The following is a 21,075-nucleotide window of genomic DNA, read 5'->3' as shown; positions in this document are numbered from 1 at the left end:
CAGATTGGTATTTCCTCAACATTGGGGGGACACGACCCCCCCAAAGAATGTGTGGTTACGCCCATGCTATAGTATTCAATTATATGGCTGCAAAGTTGAGTAAAATGACATGATTATTATTGTGACTGTTCCTTTCTACCACCACACAAAACAAAAATTCGACAACACAAATGCAAGAGATTTATTTATTGCGTTTATTGTGTTTGTGCCGTTGAGAAAAATGACAACAATAGAATCAGTGTGAAACTAACCACAGCTTGATGTGTTACAGTTTAGTTGCCTTTGTAGTTGATCTCTACAGCTGAAGAAATAGAATTGTCTTTTCTAATTACAGTGAGGAAACATTTATGTTGGGAGAGAACTTTATTGTTTGTCTAAATTTTGTTGTGTTGGGTTTTTTTTTGTGTTTATTTTTTGCTGTGAGGATGTGCTATTTCATCAGTATGGTTGAATGGTTTTGTTTTTTGAATTTTGTTTTGTGATCATTTTGTTGTCTCAGTAATAGTAGCAATAAAAAGTTACAGATAATAATCGATAATTAAATAATCGACACCGAATTTGATTACGGATTAGTCGGGTCTGTGACGTCACTGTAGATATCCCCTGTCAGTGATGTCACTTCACAATGGTGAAAAACGCATTTCTATGAATAAAACACGTCTGGAAAACAGCGGCGGTCACAGAGTGAGCTGCTGCGGGAAAAGTACATGATCCGGGTCGTCCAAAACTTGAGACTGTTTTATATTAAGCACTTCAAACAAACTCGTAATTGTACTTCCGTGGTTTGTCATGTCAGACACTGCGACAGACGCGCCTGGTGTTTAATGTGTTCCAGACATGTTTTCTTCAGCGCAGAAAGGACATTTTTTACCTTTATATCCTTATCTGTGAATGTTAGAAATTCACACCAGTATTTCCATTTTACATAAAGGCTCATCCTGACAGCGAGTGAGTCTCCGTTAAACTTCACTGAATGAGCGTGAGTCCACGCATACACGTCAATCAAACAGCGTGCGATAGAAAGCACGATATCTCTGACTACAATATTCATTTTGATCAAATATGTTGTTCAATTCTATATTTAGCGATGTTTAGAAACAAAAGTAATTGTCTTTTTATGAGTGCAGTAACAGTAACGGGGTTATAACATGTCATTGTATATAAACGTAAGAAGTGTCATACATTTACAGAATAAAATAACGTTACTGTGTTCAGATGAGTGAATGTGTGTGTTACTGCAGAACATTCAAACTCTTCACTAAGTTAACACTTAGTTTGTGCTTTTGTTTTTCTTCTTTTTTTTTTTTTTTTACGATTTTTAATATAGAGATTTAACTTCTGCTTTAAAGCTTGCAGACAATCAGTTAATATTTTATGTTAATATTTTAAAAAGTCCTTTGCACAATGTATAGCATAGCCCGCATAGATACATTTTAATACCTTCTTCATAGCCTTCAATTTGCACAATGTTTGAAGGACAACATCGGGCAGAATGTGAAATAACGTTTTTTAATTTTTTTTTTTAAATACCGAAAATATAAATTGGCCTTTTAATCTGACGATTAATCGAAGAAATAATCGACAGATTAATCGATTATCAAAATAATCGTTAGTTGCAGCCCTACTCTAAAGAAATTTTGAATCATGCTGTTAACTTCTGAAGTGTTTATACAAAATGAATCTCATGTAACATGTAAGTAAATACCCATTTCCAGGACAGATGCTGATTATGTGACTTGTTTTTCTTTTTGTCCAGGTGCTCCAGTGCATGTGACGTCAAACTCAAAGAAGCCCCGCAACCGTGGCTTTTTCCACAGCCTCTTCTGCTGCCTATGCCATGATGAAACCGATCAGCTGCCTGTCAATAACAATGCACCACTCCTGGTGGAAGAGAATGGAACCATCTCAAAAGTAAGGCCTTGTCGGAGATTTCTTAAAGGTTTTAATCAAAAGTGGCTTTCTTGCCTCAGTCTTTGCTCTGAGGCTATGGGGCAGTCTGATCAAGAGAAACCGAAGCCTTGGGGTTTTTTTTTTTTTTTTTTTTTTTTTTTTTTTTTTTTTTACCTGGTTACATCATAATTCTCAATGGCCAGTGATCAAATATCATGATGGTGGTCATTAATCATATTAGAATTGACTAAATGACTGTTGTTTGCATTTCCTAACCAAAGATTAAATCCTATTTACTCTATTTAATCTATGCAAGTTAAATGGGTTAAGTCTGTCTGATTTGTAAAATAGCAGTAGAATGTAACCATATGCTGTTGTGTCTTGGCATAATACAAAGCTGCCCATGACTCAGTTGAACCCCATTCTTGGAAAATAACATGCTAGCTAGCAACTAGTAGCAGATCAGGTGGTCAAGACCCTGCTTGGGTGTCTGTTTCAGATTTATGCCTTACTTCAGCTTTTAATGGTGATTTGATATTCTGGGAGTTATTTGTCACATCTCTGAAGCCCCCCAAAATAAATCTGTAGGTCTCCTGAAGGCGGGTTGAAGCCCAGGCAGGACTTGGAGGTGTCGCTCTGATCCGCCCGTCATGTCAATGTGTGCACTACTGCTGATGTCCCAGGCAGCCTGCAGGCTCAACAAATTTACAAACTCCCACGAGTTTCCTCTGCAGGGAGACGTCGCCAACCCGCTTCTGCCCTCTGGGCTCTGCACACTTTGCAGGGCAAGCGAACCTGTTGCAGAATGTCTGGAGTGTTTTATGGCTTCTGAGCTGTGCAGCTTGCGCAAGGACACCAACTAAATTGTGGAGAGCAATATCACCAAATACTTGGAGTCCTCTGCCTTTTTTTTTTTTTTTACGAGGGAGCACACTGAAGTTAATATGCCAGCTGAACTCTGTTTTGATCCTTCAAAAGTCTTACAGCAGGACTGTCCTACAGAGGAGAGCAAGTCTTTGGAAAATGCAACCGAATCGAGCGTGATTTCTGCAGAACAGAAAATATCTGTTGATGTTACAGTGCACCAGAATGTTTCTGGACTAATGCAGCCTGATGGAGATTATAGTGAAAATGGACAGCTCCTTGGAGAATTAACCGAGCAAGACGAACTGGATTATTCTGAGAGCAGCAGTCTGTCTGATTTCGACTTGGAGCACAGTGAGTCTTTTTCAATAAGCAGTGGTGATGTCCACTCGATTGAAAACAGTGAATGCTCTGAATCTAACATGGAGTCTAACATTAGTGACCAAACTCTAATGGAAGAAGATGAACCGGAGGCATTTACCTTATTTCAGGCCATGCCTGATCTTTGTATGTATTATGAACAGGTAGATACCGAAATCCAAGAGGTTGTTTTATCAGACCTTGAAATGCTTTATGAGCACGGCACTGAATCTGAACAACCTTTAGAAGAGGACAGTAGTGATGAAGGTTCTGAAGAGATCAGCGTTTCAGATTTGTATGAGCAATACAGAGAACAAGATCAAAATGCTGTATTTGAGCTGGATAAAGAACTATGCAGATCCTTTGAACAATGTGAGCTTAACAATCAAAACATGCCCTGTGAATGCCATACCACACATTTTGAATCTTCTGAAATGTGCCAGGCCTCTAAAGAAAGCATGCCAGCTGGACTGTCTGGGTCCCTTGAGCAGCAAGCACCTGCCGGACAACTAGAAAACGCATACGACAGCGAGTTAAGTGCAAAAAACAGTCTAGGATCCTGTACAGACTCATTTGAGAGCTTAGTTCAAAGCCAGCTCTGCAATGACTTTGCTGAATTGACATTGGAGCAGAATCAGAGCTTTGAATATTATACTGAACAAGATTATAGCCAGCTGTCTTTATATGAAATCGAATGTGATAAGATGCTAGGACAGTGCTTAAGTTGTGGAAAATACTTTGAGAAATGTGAAATTTCTGAACAGCACGAGTCTTCCGAGCCTGCTCGTAATTCTGAAGACTCACAAGAAAACGAATCTTTTGGAAACTCTCCTGAATTGTGCGAGGCCTTTGGAACACCGGGCTCTGAACTCCCTAGAGAAAACCCTCCTATAGAATGCAACACAAATGAGGTCAAAAAGCAGCCAGAGTGTGATATGATGTTTTTTGGATCAATGGAAACCTTTGAGGCTCGTTGGCTCTCACAGTTTCTCGCTGTTGACTGTCACCAAAATAATACCTTTGAAATGCAGGACATTGAGGACCTTAATGTTGCAGTCAGTGAGCCAAGTAATGAATTGCTCTCCTGTGACAGTAATGCTGAAGCTGAACCTGTAATTGAACCTCTGGATACCTCCAGTGAGCAGAGGACACTTTGTGGAGAGTGCGAAATGAGAGGAAACGCGCAGTTAAAATACGACGTGCACTCTCAACTGTTTGAACTTTGTAATGTTAAGGCTGGAACATTTGACCTTGAATATGATGAAAGTGGAGCTGGAGAGTTAGTTGTCAAAGAAGCGTCAATAGATGATTGTAGTGAAGAGGAATATGCTGACTGTATTGATGGCAAAAGCCAAGGCAGTGCTGAAACAGATGAGTCATTTAAAAGTTTTATAGATGAGCCAGAGGAGATCGATCCTATACAAACTGATGATGGCAAACCTATATGTGATCTCCCTGAGACAGATGAATGTTGTACTATACACAGACAGGAGTCACATGAGGTCATCGATGGCCTTAGCGATGCCACGGATTCGTATACAAACAATGGAGTAGAAGCACATGAAAATACTCAGGAATCCTGCTCTGAACCAGAAACTTTAGGAACAGAAATATATAAAACATACGCAGAGGTACTTTGCTCTGGACTCTGTATAGAAACAGTTCAAAGCCATACACCCTGCCTTGAACATGCAGTGTCCATTGATGAGGAAGATTATGGACCTAAACTTAATGATGAAGATACCACAGCTCATGGTGTGGAAGACCAGGACCCTGAAGTCTTCTTTAAAGATGAAAAGATTGTTGAATCTCATGGGGAAATGATTGTACTGGACCCCTCTGAGAGTGAAATTGATGAACTTCCCACTGTGGATGAAAGCATTTACAAGAGCGATACCTCGGATCCCTGTTCTATTCAGAGCGCAGGTCATGGACAGGAAATATCTACCCTTGGAATGTATGCAGAAGATGGCCGCATTATAGAAAGTGAGGTCTTTGAAAAGGTCACTGAGGTTTTCAGACCAGTAGAAAAGGAAGTTAAACACGACCTCGTTTTGGAGAGCGGACCGGATAAAAGTGAAAATGCAAATAAAAATGAAGCGTGCTGGTCTAACTTGACTGATGATACCCAAATAAAAGAAGAAGATGAGTTGGAAGTTGGAGATGAAACAGAGGGAGATCATGGACCTTGCTTTTACGAGATAGAAACATGTGAAGATGTAGACACATTTGTATTTGTCTCTGAAGAGGTAGCTGATGTTGACAAATGCAACGAAGTTGTATCGGCTGTTGAAAAATGTAATGAGTTAAATGCAAGTGAAGATCCCCAGAATGGCGCCCATGACTTACTGCTTGTGCAAAATGCCATCGAACTGCAATCAGACAAAGATCCCGTCAAAGATCCAGAGCCTCCAGGGTGTTGTAATCTATCATTAGAGCTGACCGATACAACAGAGCAAAAGGATGATTTTCCACCTCAGAGTAAGTGTAGCGAAACACTGGACGAAATAATGCATCAAGTTGTGCGAAGCAAACCGACCGAGCTCGGTGAGCCAGACGACTTTTTTAATCTAGCTGGTGAAAACACAACCTCCGAACAGATCGAAGTTTCCGAGGACACGGAGGCATCTGACGACGAGGACTACGCCGAGTCCTGCGATTGTGAATTCTGTGTGCAGTCTATAGAGCAGGTACAGTGCTTGAGAGTCCCATGTGCTACTGTAAACGAGGTAGCGCGTGCTGAGCACAACAATGTTTGTGGCATTCTTTAGAACTTCGAAGCATGATCTGTCGTTTTCGGTGTTGTAAATGCATGCGTTTTGCAGGGGAGTGGTATGACGAAAGCGTGTGTTCGGCTTGTGCTTGTGGTTTTATTAGATCTGTTCGAAGTGTCAAACAGCACAAGAATTTTAAATGTGTGATGAGCGTATAAAATGTATAGAGAGCACGATGTCAACAAAAATTAAATATGGTACGAAGCAGCGAAAATGAAAGAAACCCCTGTGTTAGGGCTCGTATTCCATGCCACGTGGCTTGTTATTTAAGTCTGGAGCTTTGAAAGATTTGATTTAGTGGCCCCTTCTCAGAACACTAATGAACTCGGACATTTTTTTGAGTGACTGTTTGGAGCTGGGTTTTCTGTATGCATGTATGTCATATCCTCCTTTAGGAAGTGAGATTGTTTCGGTCATAAGCGCTATGTGCCTTTCGTGCTTTTTGATCGAGAATCAGCTGGCCTTCAGAAGTGTAATCACACCCCGGTAGCATACAGTCACACGATCTTGTTTGGAGAATGAAACCAGTCAAAGAGCTTCCTTATGCTGCCTTATGGTCATTCGCTTCCATAACCTGGCTTATTCACCCATAACACCGGATATCTTTGTCCTGTTTATCGCTCAGATCAGCTGTATTTTGTCTACAAAATACAATGTTCACCTAACACTTAACTCTCAAATGTTCAACATAACTGCTGTTTAACCATTTCAACCTGATTTCTATTAGTTGCTTGATTTCACGCTTTGAATGCTTATAAAAAAAAGTGTATAATTGGTTTATTTGATAGTGGGTTGTCTAATAAAACTATTCATTTACTTCAACTATCTGTTCACAGGTGCCAGCGAAGCCACTTCTTCCCCAGATAAAGTCTAAAGATGTAGGAAAGATTTGCGTAGTGATCGATCTGGATGAGACGCTAGTGCACAGTTCATTTAAGGTAAATTGAATGTGATTTGCCTCTAGCCGCTTTATCACCGTTAGCACACGAGCACAAGTCAGTATGACGCCTTCACGGCACGCTCGAGCGAGCATGTGTGTACGGTGGTTATGGGATCCGATGTGGTGTCGGATATCTCTACGTCAACATTTATCAAACTTCACTCTGTCATCAAGGAGTTTCATAAGATTGGTAATGGATATGTCTGTACAAATAGGATTTCATCTGCCGTTGGAAAATCTGTGTAAGGAAAGTGTTCACACGTCAAGCAACACAACTTCTTCCTCAAATGTAGCATGTTGAGTTTGATGGCCCGGGACACTGCAGGATGCACATATGGAAAATCACTAAGGTCCCAAGTGTAGACATGGTTCTGGTCAAGTAACATCACATGTTCATTTCCATGCCACTCATTTACTGGGAGAGTGCAATAATGTAAACCAATGAAGGTCAAAGTGTTATTTGAGCTGTCTTAAATCTTTAAAGTATTACGAATCATCTTATTAAAAAATAATTGGAATTGGATTTATTATTATCTTCTTAGTATGATGTTTGTTATTTAGTCTAATGCACAAATAGCTGTATGCTCTAGAACTGATTTTAGGATTTTTTTTATTCGCTTTTAATTAACTATTGTCTTCATCTGCTCTGTATTAAAATGATTGGTAGCGCCCGCTACATTACTCCGATAATGATACATCAATAGATGTACGTGTTCTCTAAAACCTGGCTAAATAACGAAGGCTTTTAGCTCCCACGGCGCCAAACCCACGAGTCTTAAATCATACGTACATTTATTATTGCATTCTATCTAGGTTTTTTATTCCTGTGTATTCCTTTCTTTTCATTTCCTAATCTTCACTTGGTTCTATTTTGTATAATCCATCTTGTCAATAAAGGTTTAAGTGAGGGAGATCCAGAAAACCTTGGTTTTTTTTGGTTTTTTTTCTTCCTGCTGAGTTAAATTGCATTACATCAGCGAGCAGGTATGCGAGGCTTTAATGAAAAACAGAGTGAAGTATTCTTTTCCATGGTGAGGTGTTAACCATGACACTGTAGAATTGTGTCACTAATGACAGTTAGGTGTGTTAGCAATGCCACTTCCTTTTCTTTAGGTCTCACTATTACCTCTGTACGAGTATGTTTGTTTTGCAGTGCAGTCTTGAACTGATATTTATCTCGTTGCTCGTTGAATTGTGGTTTGGCTGTGCAAATGGTTTATTTTTTACGTTTGCTGTTATGATTGACTAGCTAAATCTTACTTCACAGTCTATGAATGTAATACTCCATTAGTACATACTCCTGATTAACTAAACTATTTAAGATGTTTTAAAAGGCTTTATACATCTCGGCGGTTATGAGGTTGTAGGGTACGTTTTTCAGCATGACTCACTCACGTGCAGCTGAATATAAAATGCACACACACGGCACAATAGCATGGTACAGCCATGGTACGCTGCAGATAAATGGTGCATTTCATTAAGATGTGCACAAATTGCTTACGAGTAAATCGTAAATCTTACTATAATATATAAAGGGCATGAAAAAATACTTGCCCAATCTAAAACAATTTTCAATTAGTGATTATAAGAAAATAAATATCTGTCTGTCTGTCAGTCTAATCGATCAAGCTGTCTTCTCTGTTTATTCAGTCTATTTAGTTGGCCGATCTGTCTATCTATCTTTTCTCTTATCTTAACTCATATCTTTTTTTTATTTATTTTTTTTCTGTCTGATCTGTCTATCTCTCTCATTATTTGCTCCCTGAACTAACTGGGCTGTCTTATGTTTTTGCCTTTAACAGCCGGTGAACAATGCTGATTTTATCATTCCGGTGGAAATCGATGGGGCCGTACACCAGGTGAGAACCTTGAAACATCAGATTTGTATCAGTTTCACTTTCTGTGCTTTTTCTCATTGAATGTTCATTTTTGTAAATATCGAATAAAACATCTCCGAATGTATAGTTCCACATAATATCATTCCACTGTTTCCTTTATATCTGTTTGTTAGAAAACCTTAGCAAAAGCAAATATCAGGACCATGGCATTGTAAGGTTCTAGTATATAATTCTGTGATTTTAAGATTAAGCTATAAAGTTTAAACCATCAATAAAAGCCAAATTTATACCTTTTAAAAATACTTTGTCAATATTTTGGTACAAAAATGTCCCACAACTTCAGTGGCATGTAAAATAACTTTTGTTGTTGTTGTTTTGGGAGAAAACTCGGAACCTTAATTCAAAGGTCTCAAATTTATGATGAATATAATGTATCATAAAGATGTCTTCAAGTATCGTAATAAAAATATCATGTTTATTATTATTATTATTATTTTTTTAAACCATATCAGTCATCTCTTAGTTAATTCCTATTTGAATAGTGAAGCAAAAACACTATTTCCATTTGGGCAGAAAGAATTTCAATCAAAACTCCAACGTATTGGTGCATTATTATTGTAACATGTATGCATTTTAACATTTTCTTTATTGTATATGTTGAATCTTTGGTTTGTGCAACAAAAAAAAAGGTGTTCACTGTGATGAACACACTGGGGTTTTAATTTTTTTTTTTTAAATAGCAGCGCTGTTACATCAGGCTACGACAAAATGTGCCTTGTAAAATGTTCATCAATCGTTATGTCATGGAATAAAGCACTTGATAGTCATATAGTCATATTGAATGGAATTTGATGGAATGTAGGTTGTGTGTAGTAAATCCTAACTACCATCACCTGATGTACAGTACATATATAGGTATAAAGACAACAAGGGAAGGTTAAAATATCATTATACTTATTCATGATGGTGCTTAGTGCAGCTGCTATATAGATATGAGACAGGCAAGAGAATTAAATGAGAAGATACTAAGCATGCCAGGCAGTGTATATTTCAGGTATCCCAACCACCTGCACTAAATAATACACTTGTGAATAAGTGCGCAAGTGCCTTTCCCGTGTTAAGCGCATATTCTTCACACATCAGATACAGTATCGCTTTTAATAGCATCATGCAATGCCGTAGTTCAGAACACCTCAGCCATGTGTTTTGCTGTGTTATTGTAAGGTTTCACACCAGTGTGCTACATGACAGCTTCATGGCCTTCTCCGTTGATGGCTATGAGCAGCGGAGGGTTATTTCTGTGCCCTGATGAAATAGCGCAAGCATGAGTGGCTACACCAGAACCCACCGCACTTTAATCTGTGTCCAGACTCATCCCTGTGCTTCCAGGTCCTGGCAGTGTGACACCCCAGGGCCCCTTTCAAGGACAGAACCAGCCCCACTCTGGAAGACACTTGCCGGCTTTGGCCTGATTCAAGTAATCCAGGATAGGCTTGTGATGTCGGGAAAGCCTATTCAGGATCACTTGGTTCAGGAACAAGTCCATCAGCTTCAAAAATGAATTTGGCCGTCCCTGTTGTAACCATTTTATGAGCAATCATAATTGTCTGATGGTGCTATAAAGTGGCTCTTGTGCCAGAGTGTTTATTTGCCAATCTGTCATGTGTAATTATTGATTTACATTATATACTCCAGTGACTTGATCCAGTGTCAGATTGTTTTATATTCTTTTGGCCAAATCTTTTTTATAATGATTGCTATAAAATTCAGACTTCAGTAAGTTCTGTTTCCCTAATTCGTGTTCATGTTCTGTTTCCCCTGTGATCCCAGGTGTATGTACTGAAGCGACCTCATGTTGATGAGTTTTTAAAGCGGATGGGCGAATTGTTTGAGTGTGTCTTGTTCACTGCAAGCTTAGCCAAGGTAAGGGCTTCATGCTGTAACCCTTGCATATAAGAGCAGGAGTGGACAAATAAATTTATTAGCGAGCCCAGCCAGGCAAGTAATACAGTCATGTGAAAATATTATATATATTTTTTATATATATATATATATATATATATATATATATATATATATATATATATATATATATATATATATATATATATATATATAATATTATTTATATATATATATATATATATATATATATTATATTATATATTTTTACTTTATTATTTTATATATACAGTGCCTATTAATAAAGTTGATGCACTCTATCAAATGACAAAAAAAAATAGATATTTTGTTGTAATTTTCACAATTGAAATGAACAAAAAACCAGATCAGTCAGATGGAAAAAGAAAGCACACCCCTACATTTATCACACCTTAAAATCCATAAAATTAGAAACAGGTGTTCAAGTTGGGTGCCAGTGATGATAACCTGCTTTATTTATAACCCCTCTCATATCTAGTGTCTGGTGTGCCCTTTGTTATTGAGGTGTGTGGTGTCATCATGCCAAGAACTAAAGAGTTCTACAAGGCCTTCAGGAAAAAAAGCTTGTGGATGCCTATGAGTCTGTCAAGGGATTTAAAAAGATCTCTTAATTATTGAAATACATCATTCCACTGTAAGGAAAATCATCTACAAATGGTGCAGATTTCAAATGACTGCCATTTTGTCCAGAACTGGCCATCCCAGCAAATTCAGTCCAAGAGCAGACTGTCTGATGCAAAAAAAAAGTCTCCAAGAACACCAAAATTATATCACAGGATCTGCTAGTAAGCCTTGCAACTGTTGGTGTCAAAGTGCATGCTTCTTCAATCAGAAAGAGATTGCATAAATTTGACCTGCATGGGAAATCGTGCCAGGAAAAAGCCTAAAAAGAACATTGGAGCAAGACTACAGTTTGCCAATGAGCATATAGACGAAGACCAGGTCTTTTGGAATAATGCAGTCTGGACAGATGAATCAAAGATAGTTGTTTGGCCACAGTAACAGCAGATATGTTTGGCGGTGACCAAAGACAGCTTTTCAGGAGAAGCACCAACTCTGAAGCATGGGGGTGGAAATGTTATGGTTTGTGGTTGCTTCACCGCCTCAGGGACTGGGCAGCTTGTATTCATTGATTCAACTATGAATTCTGCATCATATCACAGAGTGCTTGAAGATAATGTGAGGCCATCAGTCCAAAGGCGGGGGGGGGGGGGGTGAAATGGGCGGTACATGCAAGAAAAGGGGTGTACTTACTTTTTCCACAGAAGAATAACAATTTTATGTATATTTCTGTTTAATTAAATGATTGAAAAAGCTAATTTTCCTTTTGGTTTTGTTCAAATATATCAACTTTATAAATAGACACTGTTTCAAAGATGATCAAGTGTTTGCTTGTCCAGATATGTCAAAAAAGCCAACAGTTTTGATGAGGTGTATTTACCTTTTCACATGACTGTAGATGTGCTTAGCCACACGTTGTCTATGTAGTCACTGTGAGAAATTTAACTTAGCATTGCACTGTATTTTGCTCTATTTCATCAGTATTTCCCCCCATACAGAATGATCAGAAAGAATTTTCTGAAAGTCCTAAAAGTAGATAAAGAGAACCCAGTTAAACAAATGAGACAAAAAATATTACACTTGGTCATTTTATTTATTGAGGAAAATGATCAAATATTACATATCTGTGAGTGGCAAAAGTATGTGAACCTTTGCTTTCAGTATCTGGCGTGAACCCCTCGTGCAGCAATAACTGCAACTAAACATTTTCGGTAACCATAGATCAGTCCTGCAGACTGGCTTGGAGGAATTTTATTCCATTCCTCAGTACAGAACAGCTTCAACAGATGTTGGTGGGTTTCCTCACATGAACTGCTTGCTTCAGGTCCTTCCACAACATTTCTATTGGATTAAAATCAGGACTTTGATTGGCCGTTCCAAAACATTAGCTTTATTCTTCTTTAGCCATTCTTACATGTGTGCTTGGGCTTGTTGTGTTGCTGCATGACCCACTTTCTCTTGAGATTCAGATCACAGACAGATTTCCAGACATTTTTCTTTAGAATTCGCTGGTATAATTCAGAATTCATTATTCCACCGATGATGGCAAGCCGTCCTGTCCCAGATGCAGCAAAACAGTACGCACTCTGTCTGGTGGAGTCCAAACGCTTTAGAGATGGTTTTGTAACCTTTTCCAGCCTTATGAGCATCAACAACTCTTTTTCTGAGGTCCTCGTGACATGATGCGCTTCCACAAATGGGTTTAATAGATCCCTATTCTTTAAATAAAACAGGGCGCTCACTCACACCTGATTGTCATCATATTGATTGAAAACACCAGACTTTAGTTTCCCCTTCAAAATAACTGCTAATCCTAGAGGTTCACATACTTTTGCCACTCACAGATATGTAATATTGGATCATTTAAATACTCAATAAATACTGATTGTAGTAAGGTTACTGTATTTTTGGATTTTTGAATGTTTTCCCCCATGTCCATGTGGGTTTACTCCAGGTACTCCAGTTTATCCTACTGTCTAAAAACGGGCATTTAGGCAGTTTGTCTACGCTAATTGCACGTAGGTGTGAAATGAGTGTGTGGATGTGAGTGTGAATGATGCCCTACGAGGAGCTCCTCCAGGGTGAATTGTCCTGCCTTGCTCCCAGTGTTACTCGGATTGGCTCCGGAGCAAGCCTATCCAAGATAAAGTGGGTACTGAAGATGAATGAAGGACTTTTTTTTTTTTTTTTTTCTTTTTCTGGTTGTTAAACTTGCCTGTCTACCCCTGAACCATATTCTGTGTTTAAAAAAAATCTTACCGATTTCAAGTTTTTTTGCTCGTCGTTCTTTGTGTGCAGTACGCAGATCCCGTGTCAGACCTGCTGGATAAGTGGGGTGCCTTCCGCTGCCGTCTCTTTCGAGAATCCTGCGTGTTTCATCGTGGAAACTACGTCAAGGACCTGAGCCGCCTGGGCAGGGACCTCAACAAAGTCATCATCGTGGATAACTCACCAGCATCATACATCTTCCACCCAGACAATGCTGTATGTCTCTGTATATCTATATACAGTATATTCAGCTTTTTTTTCTTGTGTGCATGTCTACCTATTTGTTCTCGTCATCGTTAAGCGTTCTTTAATACCAATACCATGCTATTACTTGACTGTATCCAGGTACCCGTAGCCTCTTGGTTTGACGACATGTCCGACACAGAGCTGTTGGATTTGATTCCGTTCTTCGAGAGACTGAGTAAAGTGGATGACGTGTACGCTGTGCTCAAACAGCAGAGGACTAGCAGCTAGCGTGATCGACGGGGCAGCTTTCACCACGGGGCCAGGGAGGCTGGCGGGGTTCTGAGCGCCACTTCCTTGCTACATGGGATCTGCCGCCGGCTCGCTCCTCATCACCTACCCAGAATTCCATTCGCAGGAGGTTTGACAGAGAAGCATAAAGTTGATGGAAACCTGGTATGGCTACAACGATGGAACTGTGAAGGAACTGCTTTATCTCACACACACACATGAAAAAAAGAAATGTATCAGTTTTTAACACTTGAATACGTGTTATTTCTTCTTTTGTAGCTTTTTTTTCCACTCTAAAGGTAAGGTAGAGGGAAGCCATGTTTAAAAAAATATATATATATTATTGCTTATTTTAGATTAAGAAATGTTTTTTTTTTTTTTTTTTTCCTCAAGGACAATACAATAGCTTATAAAATTTCTTTTACTAAAAGATGGTGCCAACATTTTAGCAAGTAGCCTCATGTTTCACAGGTTTGACATGCTGGAAGTGCATTTTAGAGCTGTTCGGAGTGGATGGATTTTTCTAGGAGGAACTCGGAGAACCAGAATTTCTCCCCAGGCATTAATGAGAGCCAAGGGAACTTAAAGATTCATTCCAAAACAGGGTGGGGAAAGAGCCAAACTCTGAGCTGTCACCATGCAGATGTGCATTGTTAAATAAAAGCAGTTTTATTGCACAACTATGAAGCGTTATACTTTCGTTATGTCTTAGTTGGTTATGCGGGTCTAAGAGTTGGTGAGATGCTCTTGTAGACTGATCAGATACCAGTGTCTTTCACTTCTGGTTAGAAAAGAAAGGTCATGTAGACGACTTAAGTATGGAAGGAAAATCTCGTGGAACAAACTCCAAAAAGTTTTGATTTTAAAGAAAAAAATATTTAATTTTTTAAATATATTTAAGACCTAAAAACTTGGCTCTCTTGCCTGCTTTCATGATGATGATCTTTGTCAGTAAATTCCTACTTGGAATGTGCAGCTTGTATAAAGTGTGTCTGCTTATAAGTTATTATGCAGGAGTCAAGTGAAACATGAGCTGATTTGCCAGAATGTCAGTGCTGTTCTTTTAAGGCATTATTTGCCCTAGTGAGGTTACCTCAAACATTGGGAATGCCAATCAAAATGCACACTTTGCTTTCTCCCTTTTTTTTTTTTTTCTTTTTTTTTTTTTTTATAAAACCTGCCCAAATGTAAACAGTTGTATCATGTTTTTCTTTCCCGGGTTTTGATTGGTGTACGCTGTACAATCATGTCCAGATTTCAGATTTTATGGATGTATGAAAGGGAAGCAGGAAGGGCACCTTTGGTAATGAGGGCTCCGATTTCAGTTTCAGGCTAGTGCATAAAGGAGCTAAAGCACCTTTAAACAAAGTGACACAGGGCATGCTTTGATTTCCCTCACTGAGGCCACGGATTTGCTGTTGTCAGTCACCCAAGTGCTCTTAATCAAATCCAGTTTGTACTGTGCTGAATCATTTTAACTCAATAACAGTATGCAATTTGTGCCTTGATATTACTCCAAAAAAAACAACGACAAAAAACAAAACAAAAAGGCTAAGCATTCTTAAACAAATCCTATTTGTTACCAGTACATTTGACAAGCCTTAGAAAGAGCCTTTTATCGTTAAACCTTAGGATTTCACACACTTCCCGAAGTGAGAACTCCAACTTGGGGGCCTTAGTGTTGGACATGCAGCTTTCTCTGCCTAGCAGTGCCAATGAATGTGGACATTTCAAGCTTACATTAGCACTATCAGATGGACTTTTTGGCAAGTGTTGATGCTGTAACATTTGGTTCAGATGAGATAATCAAGAGAAGGCATGAGGACTTTTTTGATAATGATTATGATGATGGTGGTGGTGGTGTTGGTGATGGTGACAATGATGATGATTCAGCTGTTTGTAACATTGGTGTTTTGTCTTTTTTTGTATTAGATTTTGTACAGGCATGATTATGGTAGGGCCATGCTGATTATCTCGACTTCTGATAATGAGTGTAGTGCTGCACCAAGACTGAGCGAGAAAGAAACTGGCCTAAAGGTTTGAGTCATGCTTCTTTTTGACAAGCACAATTTGTTTCTTCTTTTTAATCTGTATTTGAACTTGGCCACATGTTTTCACCTTGTTATTGAAAATTGCATTGGATGTCCAAATTACTCTAGAATTAATATATTTATGACCTCAGATTATACATTATACAGGTAGGTACTAACCCTGGATAAGCTGTATTTAAAATTTGAAGAGGACAAAGAAAAGAACACCACACAAACATTCTAGTGGCTAAGACTCCAGGTGCAGCATCCTGCTGATCTGCATGTTTTTTTTTTTATTTTAGTTTTTTTATAATGTTGTGTTCGTTGTTGAGGATGTTTAATTCCTCTCTGAGCACATATAGTGTTGATACCGTGTCAAACCGTAACTGAATCCCATATCTGACGTGGTACATTCCTAAAGGCCTCATCAATCTCATGGATCCCTAACACTGGTCTGAACCAGCACTTGTTTATTTTCCTATCTTATATAACAGATTTTGTTGGTGTCCACTTTACTTAACAAATCTATTGTGGTTAATGTAATCAAGCACACAAGCACGTAGCTTGACTAATTGATATCTCAATAGCAATCAGTGATAGTTTTGAGCTCCTGAAAAGAAAATGTTGAGTATGTTTGGTGTCTCTCACTCACAGCTTGCACTGACTTCTGGTGCTTTCCATTTGGTAGACATTGGTGTTTTTACATCTTTTATTTTTTTTAACGAGGTCAATGTAGCGTTAATATAATAAGCAGTATCTGCTGAGGTAGCAGTGGCTTTTTCTGACATGGCAGCACCAGCACTGCTACCCTCTCACAGTAGAACATGCAGCCAAGTCATAATTAGTAGGGGGCAATGTATCTGGTCCTGCGTGTATCCACCCAGCATGCATCAGGTGTATGGTAGCAGGAGGGGTGGTATAAAATCTGACCTATCTATTGTCTAGATTGACCCTATAAAAGTGTATTGTGTATCAGCAGTGCTGTTCCAACATTCTTTATAAGATTTACACTTAAGCCATGTGTTTCAGTATACAGTGCGACCCCTGATGCTTTAGAAGAAGTGGCTCCCCCTGGAGTTCAGTTATATGCAGTGTTTTATGACTTTATCACTACAGGTATTGATATTGTATGAATCACTATGCAAGTAAAACTGATTTGCAATCAGTCATCCACCCAGTCAGTTAGCAGCTGAACCAGTGACGCTTTCCTTTTTGCCCTTTTTTTAATGTTAATTTTTTTTTTTTTTTTTTTTTTTTGAAGAAAATATAAGAGCTTACATTTAAAAACTCAAAAAAATTAACATAAAACTCCAATCAGGAATGAGTGCTAGTTTCAGTCGAATTTAACTAAGTACTAAGGCATACTATATTAGTTTTTTTTACTATTCACTCTGATAGAAACTTCTGAATTCATTTCGAAGCAGCTTAGACAATTCCTGATCTGAGTTTTAAGTGTCTGACTATTTTGATATGATCAACTACAAGAGTAACACAGTGTATATAGCCATTTATTTAACATGTATACCCTCTGCCTTTTTATTTGTTATACTGTACTGCCCCTTCTTTACTACATTTAAACAAACACCACATTCGTCCCACATCTCTATATGTCTGGTAATTTGTGTAGGTCAAACCAAATTCAGCATTAATGGCTAGAGATGTTCCTTTTATTTTTCTTTCTTGTTTTTGTGATTTGGAAATAGGAAAGCCAAGTTTAAATTAAGTCGGCTGTAACCTAGTCTTGAAACTTTTGTAATTATTAATTGTATTTTACTGTACTGAATGAGCTATATCATAAATGAAACTGATGGAAAAAATGTGGGTTTGTTGATTTGTTCAGCCGGATGAGACATAACAGAAGATAAAAACGACTAGAAGCTTGATCAGTAAAGATTATTTTATTGAAGGTTATATGTAAAGCAAAGAAACAGGACCACTGCTGACTACAAGAAACGTTTAAAACATATGGATGTTGCAACAGGTCATCCTGTTCATGAAAACATTTCTCTGTTTTGTCACTGACGTGTTTTCCTACTAGTCTGATAAAAATATTGATTTAGTAGACATTTCTGACTTGCTATCCATATACTAGCGATCAATATTCAGCCTTCATGTGATAACCTTTTGGCCCTGTGCTTTTCCACACCTCTGTAAACGTGTACCTCTTAATATCCCTTTAATTCGCATTCCACAAACATTTATTTAGAAAAGGTATCTATACAAAGGACAATGTACATATAAATGTAAAATAATTAAGCAATTTCTTCTCAACCAATTTTAATTTTAGCTCCCCAGACAAAATGATTAGCAGCGTTCTTTGTTATCTCATTGGGTTGTGCACCAGGACTAATGAACCTTAGCGTAAAACCAGATGGTCAGTTGTTGGACAGCTCTGACTTCGTCTTTTGTGTCATGTCCAAGCAGAACACAACTCTGACACTCCCATGCTCTAGGGGGACAACTAATTGTTTATGTCTGTCTTAGCCTTAATAATTGTATCAATCCTGTCAGGTAGTGATGCCACCAGTGTATTGAACATGCTTTTATTGGGGCTAAGATCTGATTATTTTAAATTGAATGTGTTTCATCATGCTCATCAAATAAGTCACACTGATTTGGCCGAAAGCACTCGGTCAGCTGTTATCCTAGATTACGCTATGTTCTGTCTGGAAATGAAAAACACTTGGCAACTTCAGAGTCTGGCCAACAACTAATGATCTCGTTTTATGCTACATTACATTCATCCAGGTTTGCAACAATTTGACACTGATATTGGTGGATGTGACTTTTTTTTTTTTTTTTTTTTTTTTTTTTTTTTTGTCCAAGTGGTTAATCATGAATTAGCGATGGATTCCTCTCATCAATGCAACTTTAGTCTACTGCCATTTACAATTCAGGAAAAACAGTTCAGCAGACAAAAAAAAATAATAAATCACAATATATAACAGATCCAGAGCATAGAATTTTCAACAGAAAAAAAAAAAAAAAGATAGTATTAAAGTTATAATCCCCTAAAACTCCCTGCTTACAACTGCGGAAATCGCAAAATGAAGCTGGGTCCAATTCAGCCAGGGATTATCTGTAAAGGGGAGAAGACACAAATCAATTTGATACAGATTCTACATTGACTGATTCCACTTAACACCAGCCTGATTATACATCGTGACAGTGTATATTGAGTTATTAAAATATCTACACTGACCATCCACTTTATTAAGAACACCTGTACAACTGCACATTCATGCTGTTATTAACATTATTTAATCAGACAATCATGGGGCAGCAGCAGCACAATGCAAAAAAATAAATCCTGCAGATACAGGTCAAGAGCTTCAGTTAATGTTCACATCAGACAACAGAATGAAGAAAAAAAGTCATCTCTGTGACATAGATTGTGCCATGGATGTTGGTGCCAGATGGGCTGGTTTGAGTATTTCAGCGCCCCCCCCCCCCACTTCAATTGTCCAATTATTTCCTTTGACCTCTCTTATCAACAAGGCGTTTCCACCCACAAAACTGTCACTTACTCAGTGTTTTTTGTTTTTTCACACCATTATGTGTAAACTCTACAGACTGTCGTGTGTGAAATCAGCCGATTCTGAAATACTCAAACAAGCCCATCTGGTATCAACATCCATGCCATGATTAAAATCACAAAGATCACACTTTTTCTTCATTCTGATGTTTGATGTGAACATTAATGGAAGCTCTTAACCGGAGTCTGCATGGTTTTTTGCATCGTGTTGCTGCTACATGATTAGCTGAATAGATAACTGCGTGAATGTGCAGTTGTACAGGTGTTCCTAATACAGTGGATGTGAGCGTATGTATATCTGTATGAGATAATGTATCCGGATTGATCAACTTGTAGCAGAAGCACGGGTACTATTCTACATAATACATACAAATCATACCAAGTTTGTTACTACTTGCAACCCAGTGTGTTAATGTGTAGTCAAATCCATTCACTGTAAATTTCTATTTAACGTGTTTATTTGAAGCCATTCTGGGGGGGGGGGTGGGATAAATAAATAAAATTTTTAGACAATTCCATCAAAGGAGACTAAAGTTAGTTTATGTTTTATGATCATATAGTGAACATACAGCATAAACTGTTTTTCTCCACAGGGTTCTCCATATATCATGACCTTCCTGATTGAACCTTAATTAATGCTAAGGTCTTGATATGTGCTTATTTTTATTTTTTTTTCTTAAGATCTACCAAGCTTGACTTACTATTTAACATGCAGGTTTGCTGTGCTTTTAGCCTTTCCTGAATCAAACACCACAACACCATTCATGTCCTCTGACGTGTGCTTCAGGGTGAGCTTGTGCACTGTCCCCATTTTCTCCAGGAGAACTCTGGGTCCAGGTTTCAGCACCTCTCCATTCAGAGTCCATATAGGTGATTTCAGCACCGGCACAGAGACCTCACACACAAAACATGCTTCCTCTGGAGCTGACACCTCCACATCCTGCAGCTCCTGCACCATCAGGATTGGCTGGGCTGATGCAAGCACAAGCATGAGAGCAAACATTTATTATAATTTCCATTACAGGTCCAGTGGCTTTGTCAATTTTACTGAAGGCATAAACACAATTAAACTCAGGCTAATCAAACACGGGTCAGAATCACTCATTATATGCAATATTCTTTCAGTTGCAAGATGTTCGAGGGTTTTCTTGCATGTACTGCCCATTTCATGTCCCCGCACAATATTTAAATGGGTTTCAAATCCAGGCTTTGACTAGGCCATTCCATAACCCTCCATTTCTTCTTTCTGAGCCATTCCTTGGTGGATTTGCTAGTGTGCTTAGGATCATTGTACATATACATTCATTCTGTATTACAGCCACGTAGTACTTTTTATATAATTATTTTTAAATATGTAAAATTTTTCTTTTTTTCTTTGTTGCTTGCATCCTATTTTCCACCATAATGCCTGCTGAAGTGAAGTCAGAGTCTATTAATTTGCATAAATCTATACTACAGCCTTGTAACACTTCTTATATGTACAGAATCTCACATTCTTTCTTTCTTTCTTTCTTTCTTTCTTTCTTTTTTCACTAAAAAGTACTTTGAAATGCATTGTGAATAAGTACCAATTGTGCAAGCATTAACACATATATATACT

At 38.2% G+C, this 21,075-nt stretch overlaps 2 protein-coding genes across 6 annotated transcripts in view; one reads left to right on the top strand and one right to left on the bottom strand.

Moving 5' to 3' along the window:
• The window catches only part of ctdsp1 (CTD (carboxy-terminal domain, RNA polymerase II, polypeptide A) small phosphatase 1), a 34,051-nt gene extending 16,846 nt beyond the window's left edge, over positions 1-17,205 (top strand). For both annotated transcript variants that reach the window (XM_053627443.1, XM_053627441.1), the window contains 6 exons: positions 1,757-1,911; positions 6,725-6,826; positions 8,631-8,687; positions 10,497-10,589; positions 13,467-13,652; positions 13,782-17,205. In XM_053627443.1, the coding sequence (XP_053483418.1) occupies positions 1,757-1,911; positions 6,725-6,826; positions 8,631-8,687; positions 10,497-10,589; positions 13,467-13,652; positions 13,782-13,910 (722 nt within the window). In that variant the 3' untranslated portion in view covers positions 13,911-17,205. The remainder of the gene's footprint in view (positions 1-1,756; positions 1,912-6,724; positions 6,827-8,630; positions 8,688-10,496; positions 10,590-13,466; positions 13,653-13,781) is intronic.
• A 1,527-nt stretch (positions 17,206-18,732) lies between these two features.
• Positions 18,733-21,075, bottom strand: part of obsl1b (obscurin like cytoskeletal adaptor 1b) — a 41,084-nt gene continuing 38,741 nt past the window's right edge. For 3 of the 4 annotated variants that reach the window (XM_053627437.1, XM_053627439.1, XM_053627440.1), the window contains 2 exons: positions 20,177-20,447; positions 18,733-19,019 (listed from right to left, as the gene is read on the bottom strand). In XM_053627437.1, coding sequence (XP_053483412.1) covers position 19,019; positions 20,177-20,447 — 272 coding nt within the window. In that variant the 3' untranslated portion in view covers positions 18,733-19,018. Of the gene's footprint in view, positions 19,020-20,045; positions 20,448-21,075 lie in introns of those variants that run through there. The other variant, XM_053627438.1, reaches the window with a different exon arrangement.

Source organism: Ictalurus furcatus, chromosome 6 (genome assembly GCF_023375685.1).
Source record: "Ictalurus furcatus strain D&B chromosome 6, Billie_1.0, whole genome shotgun sequence".
Classification (NCBI taxonomy): Eukaryota; Metazoa; Chordata; class Actinopteri; order Siluriformes; family Ictaluridae; genus Ictalurus; species Ictalurus furcatus.
The sequence above is the reverse complement of the archived record's forward strand: the minus strand, read 5'-3'. Positions and strand labels throughout refer to the sequence as shown.